General features: G+C 33.0%; 1 protein-coding gene across 9 annotated transcripts; it reads left to right on the forward strand.

The window, feature by feature from the left end:
* The first annotated feature begins 1,696 nt into the window (after positions 1 to 1,696).
* LOC129312527 (casein kinase 1-like protein 3) lies at positions 1,697 to 8,561 on the forward strand. Of its 9 annotated transcripts, none has more exons than XR_008593619.1 (18): positions 1,697 to 2,000; positions 2,133 to 2,173; positions 2,408 to 2,477; positions 2,611 to 2,759; positions 3,116 to 3,211; positions 3,301 to 3,371; positions 3,559 to 3,620; positions 3,728 to 3,791; positions 3,914 to 3,998; positions 4,107 to 4,233; positions 4,808 to 4,890; positions 5,028 to 5,085; positions 5,417 to 5,529; positions 5,662 to 5,844; positions 5,940 to 6,080; positions 6,917 to 7,037; positions 7,940 to 8,090; positions 8,211 to 8,561. XR_008593619.1 is itself a non-coding variant. In XM_054955206.1 (15 exons), the coding sequence occupies exons 1-14, from the start codon at positions 1,925 to 1,927 to the stop codon at positions 5,830 to 5,832; spliced, it is 1,254 nt and encodes a 417-aa protein (XP_054811181.1). In that variant the 5' UTR covers positions 1,697 to 1,924; the 3' UTR covers positions 5,833 to 5,844; positions 5,940 to 6,331. The 9 variants fall into 9 exon arrangements, 2 of the variants coding, with proteins under 2 accessions (XP_054811181.1, XP_054811153.1); XR_008593611.1 differs by having other exon boundaries at positions 6,947 to 7,037; positions 7,132 to 8,090; XR_008593613.1 differs by having other exon boundaries at positions 6,947 to 7,037; positions 7,200 to 8,090.
* Positions 8,562 to 10,165: the final 1,604 nt, after the last annotated feature.

Genomic DNA, 10,165 nt, shown 5'->3' on the forward strand with positions numbered 1-10,165 from the left:
AAAATTATTTTTGTCAATTGACCATTAACTTTACTGTTTTTTTACTGACGTGTCATGTGCATAAAACCCATACACAATGATAGGTAAGACTAATCCTTTTTTAGTGTTAATTTGCCCTTAAATTCTTTTTTCAAGAGCTCTAAGTATCCTTAGGTCTTTTTCTAGGAGTGCTAGATATCATAAAGTTTTGTTAAAATAAAATTTAATAAATATTACCTAAATATTAAATATTTACATATTTAATAATTTAAATATTATTATTTATAAATATTCATCTAAAATTTATAAATTATTTTTTAACTATTTTATAAATAATTTATAAATATTTTTTAAGACAATGCCCATATTGTTACGTCTTTCATATGGGTGGAAACTTGCATATATTTTTAATATTAGTTAAATTTCTTTAATTTTTATGTCATTTTTTATAATTTTTTGGTTAACTAACCATATTATTTCAAAATATTACACCATTCAAATTCAATACTATCTATGCACTGTAGTTTTAGGGGTAAAATTAGAAATATACATGACATATCAAGACCAATAATATGGGAATAAAAATATTTATTTGAAATATATTACCTATTTCATTAATCTGCTATAAAAAATATTACTCAACAAGAGAATAATACAGATATGAGGAGAAAAAAATTATTTTGTTAATTTAGAGGTTCATTCCCTTCATGTTTAATACAAAATTATAAAAAAATATTAAAATATTGAATTGGGTGTATTAGCTAAAATAAAAATTATAAAAAATGACTTAAAAAATTTAAGAAACTCAATCAATATTTAAAACATGATCGATATATAAAAATATTACAAGTCATTCATAAATTTATAAAAAATTAGTTTAAACAGTTAATATTTAACAATAATTTATAAATTTTAAATAAATATTTATAAATAATAATATTTAAATTATTAAATATTAAAATTTTAATATTTTAACAAATATTTATTAAATTTTATTTTAATAAGATTTTAGAGTGTCTAGTATTCTTAAAAAAGATTTTAAAGTGCCTAGTGCACCTAGAAAAAGAATTCAAAACAAATTAGCATCATAAGATATGATTAAAATCTTACCTATTACTGTATGTGGATCCCACGCAATGTCATGTCAGCAAAACATTGATGGGATTTTTTGCTCTTTAAAAAAATAGTCTAAAAATAAAATTACCTTATTTATCAGTGCATGGTATCCAATACTCTTAGGAAAAAAGTTTAGAGTAAAAATCCACTTTAACCCTGATTATAATTATAAATGAAATAAAATGAGGGTAAGGTTTTTTTATATATATAAAATATTAATTAATATTAACTTCAATATCATGTAGACTGGATTTGGAACTGGAGAACAAGGGCTTGTTTGAAATTATTTTTGCTTTATTATTCTTAAAATTGATATTTTGTAAAACATGTTTTGAAAATTAAAAATAATAAAAATAATTATTTTTTTATTCTATTCATTTTTTTAAAAAATAATCTCAAAACACTTAAAATATGTTTCTGTTTTTTTATTTTCTAAAACAATATTTTATTTTTTTGTTTTTTAAAATATTTTTAAAAAATATGATATCAAATAAATGTTTTTATATTTTTTGTTCTGGAAAACAAAAAGCAATAGGTTGCCAAACAAGCGGTTCATTGGTGGTCAGAGTTACAAATATGCCCCTCCTCATTGTCCGCAAGTGCCAGTGATGCGAACCAACTCAGACGACAAAATTGCCGTCGCCTCTTCGGTCCGTGCCATCGTGCCCTTGGGAATCTATCTCTCTGGTTTTGGTTTCTCTTGGTCCAAAGACACAGATCCCCTTGCAATCTCGTATACCCTTTTTAGATTCAGATCGCAGAGTTGTGGAACCCTAGCTCCTCTTTTATGCTCGGCTAGTTTTTTTTGTCTCTCTCCTCAACGTTCGTCATGGAGCGGATTGTAGGCTGCAAGTATAAGCTTGGCCGCAAGATCGGAAGCGGATCCTTCGGTGAAATTTATCTGGGTCATCTTTCTCTCTCTTCTTCTCTCGACTTGCGAACGATCACTCTTTATTTTTTTATTTTTAAATCCACTTGCTTCACTATAAACTGATCGATCTGCCCCAATTTCGCGTTTTCTTTTCTTTTTTCTGCAGCTACGCATATTGACACTTTCGAGATCGTCGCTGTCAAGATCGTAAGTCTCTCTCTTTTGCTCTTGTCGACGCATGGGTTGTCTGGTTGCTTAGCTCTATAATTATTACAGGATCTCGGTGAATTGAATTAGCAGGTTTTAGCATTTTATTTTGCATGAACTCATATGCGAATTATTATGTGTTTTTTGGCTTGTTGTCATCACTTTTAATCAATGATTCGTGGCACTCTAAATTGCTGAGTTCTTCCCTAACTTGTGTCCTTTTGGATATTGCAGGAGAACAGTAAAACAAAGCATCCGCAGTTGCTTTACGAGGCAAAACTGTACAATATTCTTCAAGGAGGAAGTATGTGTTTTGCAGTGCTAAAATTTAGTCTCTTTATCTTGGTCTTTTTGAGCGAGAAATTAGTCACATGGAAGTTGTGACACAGTAAATTTTTAAATTCGGGATGCTTGTCTCTTCGCTATTTTTGATTCAGGTGGCATTCCTAGCATAAAATGGTCTGGCCTGGATGGGGAGGAGAATGTGCTTGTTCTTGATTTACTGGGACCGAGTCTTGAGGATTTGTTTGTGTATTGTGGAAGGAAGTTTTCATTGAAGACAGTCTTAATGCTGGCTGATCAAATGGTAAGCTAGCTGGCCTTTTCGCCTAGAGATGGGCTCACGCACTTGTTCATCACAGCACATACATGCAATTGTTCTGACTAATGGTCAGTGCACTTGTGTCACTGAATTTGATGTCGGTTCCAAATATTCAGCTTTCGTTATGGACTTCCTCTTGTGTCAGATTAACACAAGGTTCCCTCCTCCCAAAAGCAAAACTTTCTCCGTCAGTCCGTCTTTCTCTAACATTGGTCCAGCAAATTGTCATTGGTTTATTGCATCGCAATAGGAAAATTGTAACGGAAATCTTATCATGTTCTTTCATCGTGATTGTACTTTTTTGTTAATAGCTGTTGCTTTTTCTTTCTTTTTTTTTTCAGATAACTAGAATAGAATATGTGCATTCCAAGGGATTTTTACATCGGGATATAAAACCCGATAACTTTCTTATGGGACTTGGTCGGAAGGCTAACCAGGTAATTATCTTGTGATATCTGTTTTCGTCAGTTAGATTTGATGGTCTGTTTTATGGAGCAATATGTTGTTGTTCTGTTCTATTTGGCAGGTTTACATAATTGATTTTGGTCTTGCAAAGAGGTATCGGGACTCCACAACCAATCGCCACATCCCTTATAGGTATTTTAATTTATTCCATTGATGTACGCTCTTTATTTTTTGCTGCTCCTGCCTCGCCAGAAGAAAAAGTTCAAAACGTCTTTGTATTCCTTGCTTCAGATATTTCCTCTTTCTTTCTATTTTTTCTCCTCTTGTTCCTCCAGAAAATAATAATGTTTTTTAACTTATGATAATAATTGTACCTCAGGGAGAACAAAAATTTAACGGGGACTGCACGTTATGCAAGTTGCAATACTCATCTAGGGATTGGTAAGTCAGTGGAAGTTATTGACCCCTCGCATCCCCAAAAATGCAGAGAGAGAGAGAGAGAGAGACAGAGTAGAAAGTAATTTCCTCACGTGCTTTAATACTTGCAGAACAAAGCCGACGGGATGATTTGGAGTCACTGGGTTATGTTCTTCTGTACTTCCTGAGAGGAAGGTATGCCATCACTCTCCAGCTACTACTGCAAGTTACCCCCTACCCCCAAATAATCTATTATAAATTGAGATGACATAATGAAGCGTGATCGCATATAAATGGCAAAAAAATTTTGTGTTTAGTCTTCCTTGGCAAGGTCTGAAGGCTGCAACAAAGAAGCAGAAGTATGATAAAATATGTGAAAAGAAATTGTCAACTCCAATTGAGGTGAATTTCTTGCTTTATTTCCTCTTTTTTTCTTTTGTTTTTGTTTTTGTTTTGCTGCCGTGTTGAATTCTTAATCACGACACTTATTTTGATTCTTTTTTTCCAAAGGTCCTCTGCAAGTCTCATCCTGTAGAGTTTGCTTCATACTTTCACTACTGCCACTCTCTGACTTTTGACCAGCGGCCTGATTATGGGTTCTTGAAGCGTGTATTTCGGGAACTATTCACTCGAGAAGGTACCTATTCTGCTCATCATTGAATTGAATGCAACCATATAATTTACAGAGTTGTGCTTGTAAACATTAGAGTAGTAGTCTTTGGTTATGGATAACTATTATAACTGTACAGCTGTATCTTGTGTAGATTTCTTGTTAGGAGATCGATGGGAAATGAATTGACTACTCTGAAATGAATTTGTCAGAAGACACAGCTTGTAGAATCCACTAAGCTTTCCTGATATGTGTAGAAGCTATATATCTCAGCATAAATTTGCAGTCTTTTTATTGTGTATAGATGTATTTGTTCTGCACTAAATTTGATCAATATTTAATCATGCTCAATGCATGAAGAAATGCAACAAATTGAAAATTTAATATGGGTCTTTTTCAATTTTATTGACACATGCACCCTTCATTTCATAATTTCGTACCTCTATTGTGGTTACGCAGCATGCATTACTTCCTTTATTCTCCTCTCTTTGCTTCAGGACAATATATCACTTTTGTTGCCCGGTTTTGGTGTATGTTAGGTTATGAATTTGACTATCAGGATAATTTATCACTTTTGTTGTCCCGATTTGGTGTACGACAGGATATGAATTTGACTATGTATTTGATTGGACCATCTTGAAGTATCAGCAGGCACAAAAGAACAAATCTCAGCCACGCATACCCGTAAGAATACCTCACTGTTGAGCCATTCTTCATTCCCTTTTATGCATCCCCTTCTAGAGCAGCGTGGAGACATGCTTATAATTTGCATTTTAAATATTACTATGTTTGTGAGAATACTGAATTTTGTCATATTTCAGCCTGTTACTGGAGCAAGCAACAGTCGTGTGACGCCAATGGATGTTGACAACCATCATGGTTAGTTTTTAGTTTACTATTCTTTGTGCGTATTGAAGTAGTGTTGTCATTCACAGTTTTGATAAATGCTCTTGTATTAGATGAAAAAATAACTTCATGATGGAGGTGGCATCATTAAATTTTGCAAGTCAGCTTTACTAAATTAGTTTATGACGACACATCTCTTAATTTACACTTTTCCTTTGAATTCAATATAACTCAGATAATGTTGGAAAAGATATAGGAGGTCCCATTTCACCAACGATGTCCATTAATACTCAAATGTTTTATGTGTGAAAGGCAGTATGTTGTTTATTATTATCTAATTGGGCAGCTGTTAATGCTCTTTCAGTTGATGTATCAGATCGCATTAGATCAGGCAATGCTACCAGTTCCGGTGTTAAATTGCAGTTTAAATCACCAATTGGCAAAAATTTAAGTTCTGAACATCCTTTTAAGAAGAATGTAAGTTGTCTTGCTAAGAGTCATAACCTCTTCTTTCTTGTTATGATTGATGCAACACTGAAATCTTAATCTTGTGAACTATTCTGTTGCAAATTTAGTGTATCAATGTTTATCAAGCATTTAATCCTGTAGATTTTTGGAGAGGAGAACATGCCCTCTACTTCATATTCACTTTCTGGTACCTCCAAGAGGGACTTCTTGAAGCCCATCATGCCTTCTGAAGCTGCTAATTCTGGACAGGAACATGTTAGTAAAATTGGCCCTTCTAGCAGCTGGATTTCATCTCTGCATCGCACCAAATGAAATACCAATATGGTATTTTCCTGTTTTTTGACGTCTTGGTTCTTGTGGTGTAGTGATTATTATTATCAGTCTTATGCTTGACCCATTATATTATGCTGTATTTGCAGCTGTGAATCTGTTCAAGAAAATTCTCTGCATATGTGGTGGTTCACTTGCATCTTTCCTGTGTATTCAATAGAGAATATCCCAGTAAGTTATTGATGGAGACTCTCAAATTTGCTGCCATCTTGTGCTACTTCTTTTCCAAGGTGACTACAAACGATTGGTATAATAAAATACAGACTACCCAGGCCTGGCTCCTGTGCTGTACATAGATGTCAAATGTGGCACACAGCAATCTTGTGTATTCACGTTTCCTTGTAATGATAATGTGTGAAAGCCATTTCCCCCCTTTTGTCACTTGATAAGTTTCTTTGTGCCATGTGACAAGTGGCGATACAGTTTGGTTTAAATTGGTTGACAATATTATGAATTGCAGGTGTATCTTCAGTTTCTTTTATAGAGATCTATTTTATTACAGCTTTTGAATTTCTATGTATGTTTACATAATCATCATGTTCTTTTCTTTACTAAATAAGAAACTTGTTGCTTCCCATATATCATGTTATGAAGATCAATAATAAAATTCTTAGATTGGGGGAAGCATAAACTGGAAGAGTTTCATGTGTACCAATTATATCTTTGACTGCTTCCTTCCTCATCACGTCATTTTCCTCTTACAATGGTAAGTAACAATTTCTTGTTAGTAACCAGTTCACCTCAGATACATAGTAGCCTATATCAGGTCATCATAACTTTATATATATTGAAGATAGTTTTTGGGGGCTCCATTTCACACTTACAAATGATTATGGGCTGGTCTCTTACTTGAACAATGAGCTGACTCAATTATCAGGAACCTTATCTCATCTTTTGAAACTTTACATTTCTTTTAAATTTTTTCAATTTCAAGGAAAATTCTTTGATAAAGATTACATTTAATTATTTTCAGAGGTATTTGTAAGGATAAGAGGTTTCTCCTTTAATTTACCATTGATTTTGTGAACTTTATTTTATTTTCTGTAATTCTCTTTGGTGCAACCAGGATGCTCAAGCAGCACTTCTCTACTTGTAGGTAGCGCAAATATTGGCACTCAGCCAGGTTAACTTGTACTGACATTTGGGGGATTAACGAGTGCAAACTGGTTTTGTCAGTCTAGTTCAAGGTTTGAATATGGTGCTGCACATTTCATGTTTCATTGATTAAATTGATTGGAAATGGGCTGCTCAATTATCAGTTCATACTTTTTACTTTTGAAGGAATTTCTATTCAAACCAATATTTATCTGAGGGATGAATTATGACTGAATAGGTTCCCCTATCAACAGGTGCTTGCCTCTCTATATTCTCACTTCTGATGAATAGATTTGTTTAAACGGCAATTGGGTGAGAATGAATTAAAGATATAACGATCCTAGCATTTCTATCAGTTAGCATCTATCCATGATCTGACTTTTTGAATAGACTAACATGAATTCTATAGTTATTAGTGGTCATATACTTATGAAATGGCTACTTGATGATAGCACCTTATTTGTATAGACCCAAGTTTACCTGCCACTTGCTAGCTCAATCTGTAGTCATGTGGATTGGGTTGCAGCAGCTTGAAGTTTTAAAATATTTTAACTGGAGGGATGAGTTAATCTATTCATCTGTTCTCATAATTTGGCATTCAGATTTTCAAAGAGTTTGGTGCCTGGGAGCTCCGCAAAGTTCTTTTTCCTGATATTGGATTATTCTGAAACCTTTAATTAGGGATTATGAAAGCAGATATTTTTGATGAATTTAATCATCTGTGAAACCAGTGATTTCATAGCTCTTAATAATCTTTTGAATGTTGTAAGAAATGTTGATGTTTTGGACCTTAAAAGTACGAACTATTGGGTTTTCTTTTGTGACAAATTGTGCAAGAGAATAACAGATTGGCTCCATGCTGTCATTTGGCCGTGGATCTAGATAGGCTTTGTAATAAATTTTAAAAGAGATGCTTTCAATGTGTGTTTGTCGCTATATGCAATAGGCCTTTTGATGAATGGATCTTTTGATTGTTATTCAACATTTCTGTTAGGAGGCTGCCCCTTCATGGACAGGATCTTGGCTCATTTTTGGTTCACGGTGCTGGTTCTAATGAGAATACATTTGAAGGCCGGTAACTTGGGTATCCTGATCCACCATTCTATCGACGCTCCTGTTGGATGGATGACGACTGCAGCTCATAGGTAAGCAAGATGACTCGTATATTTTGTTACCTTTGTTCCATTCCTACGGGTACTAATTCAGGTAACCATAATTTTTTATTTTTTATTTGTATTTCATATTTTAGCACTTTTGTCATGCAGCGGACTGATCAAATGAGATGGAGTGGAGAGGATTGATTTTGTGATGAAGATAGAAACACGTAGACTCTTGGGAGTTGTTTGGTCCATGGCATTTTCTTCCTCAATTTCAATACTGTGGCGTCATAGGCCAATTCTTTTCCTTTTTAGTCATTCTGTAGAATATACTCGAGATAAAAGCCTAGAGATGTCTGAGACTCTGAATATCTTGCAGTCCAATCTATCTCACATTTCCAAGATTCTGGTGGAAAAATATGCTTGAGTCAGATGGTCCATGTAGCTGATAGTTGTATTAGTGTTGTGATTACAATTTTGACATGCATAAAGTTCAGAGTTAAATATTTGCTAATACTATGTTTTAGAGGTGTTTGCTCTGATCCCGAGAGTCCGGACCGATTGAGTGAGACAAAACAATGTCACTGAATCGATTGCAAGCGCAGGAGATGGATCTTTTATAGCCACTAGGCGCGCGCGTTTTCTTGGCTCGTGTATGATATGTTTTTTTGGGTCGATAATTTATGACTTTCGTTATGACCTACACGGGATTTTTAAGTGTTCAGAGTAGAAACAGTTGTAGTCTCTGCGTCGAGGCTGCAAATGGTGGATGTCGAATGGCTTATATTTAATATGCATGATTTATGTTTTGCGTATAAAAATGTCATTAAAAGGCAGTGGCGCGCTCTCTGTTTTTTTTGGTACATAGAGGGGCAAAGCTCAAATGAAATTAGACTGAAACTAATCATGGGTGAGTCAAGCTCAATTTATTTCTGTACAGTATATCAAGTAAGCTTTCAGGAGATTCGCTCGAAACCTGTATTCTATGTTCTTGTGAGAGGTTTTAATTAGCCAATTAATCTGTACTAAAATTTCCTTCTCGCTGAGTATGTGTCATGCAGATATGTCAGTTAGAGGCAGTGGCTCTTCACTCGAGTCATTCATGGTCATGTCTAGTTGCCAAGGTAACCGTGAGGTGAGTTTGGATTTTATTTTTATTTTTTTTAGCAATATTATTTATAAAATTATTGGGTATTAAATAGTGGAAAGTAATTTTTTAATAAGCAAATTTGCAGAAAAATAATTTTGTAAGTAAAAGATGACGATGTTAGTTAGTGACAGCCTCTAGCAAAACATGCAGGGATAAAATTTAGTTTTCAAAGTTTGTGTCAATTATCAATTTAGATTTTAGTTTTTAGTTTAGTTTTTATTAATTTGTTCCCTAAAGCCTATTTCAGTTACTATTTTAAAAAAGAAATAAGTTAAAATGTTGATAAAAATAATAAAATATTAATGACAACAATATAGATTAACAAAAGGAGTGTAATTTAAATAGGAAAAAAAAAGATGAGCTGAAAAATAAAATAAAATGAGAGTGGAGAACTGGATTAATGACAAAATAAATTGATTTACGAGCAATTTATTCATATTTCGTTATATATACGCGATTAATATACTTTATGTATCTATTTGTTCCCTAAAACCTGTTTTAGTTATTGTTTTAAAAAAGTAATAAGCTAAATCTGCTGACGAAAATAATGAAATATTGATAAGAACTATATAGATTAACCAAAAAAAAAAAGTGTAGTTTAAATGGATAAAAACAGGTTTGTAAAAATTACAACATGTAGCATGGAGAATTGGGTTAATAAAAAAATAAATTGATTTAAGAGCTAATTTATTTATATTCAGGTGTATGTCAATTTATTAATATATTTTATGGCCTTGTTTGATACGCAAGTATAAATTTTGAGAGATTAAGATTAGGATTGAGATTAAAGCTTTAAAAATATCTCTGATATGAAATAATATTTAAATAGAATACTAGTATTAATTTTATTTTATAATAAATCAAAAATTGTCAAAATATTATAATGCCCCCTATCATTAATAAAAAGAAAATACACAACCTGAGTCTATAGAAATTGAATGAGATCTGAGACGATGATGGAGTGATAAAGATG

This window comes from Prosopis cineraria, unplaced genomic scaffold (assembly GCF_029017545.1).
Source record: "Prosopis cineraria cultivar Desert tree isolate PC_DT_omini unplaced genomic scaffold, ASM2901754v1 PC1, whole genome shotgun sequence".
NCBI classification, from domain to species: domain Eukaryota; kingdom Viridiplantae; phylum Streptophyta; class Magnoliopsida; order Fabales; family Fabaceae; genus Prosopis; species Prosopis cineraria.

Excerpts from the sequence above, each read along its gene's own strand:
- LOC129312527 (XM_054955178.1), top strand. The coding sequence starts at position 1,925 with ATGGAGCGGATTGTAGGCTGCAAGTATAAGCTTGGCCGCAAGATCGGA. Across the intron at positions 2,478-2,610 it reads CAATATTCTTCAAGGAGGAA|GTGGCATTCCTAGCATAAAA; the intron begins GTATGTGTTTTG and ends TTTTTGATTCAG. Across the intron at positions 3,212-3,300 it reads TTGGTCGGAAGGCTAACCAG|GTTTACATAATTGATTTTGG; the intron begins GTAATTATCTTG and ends TCTATTTGGCAG.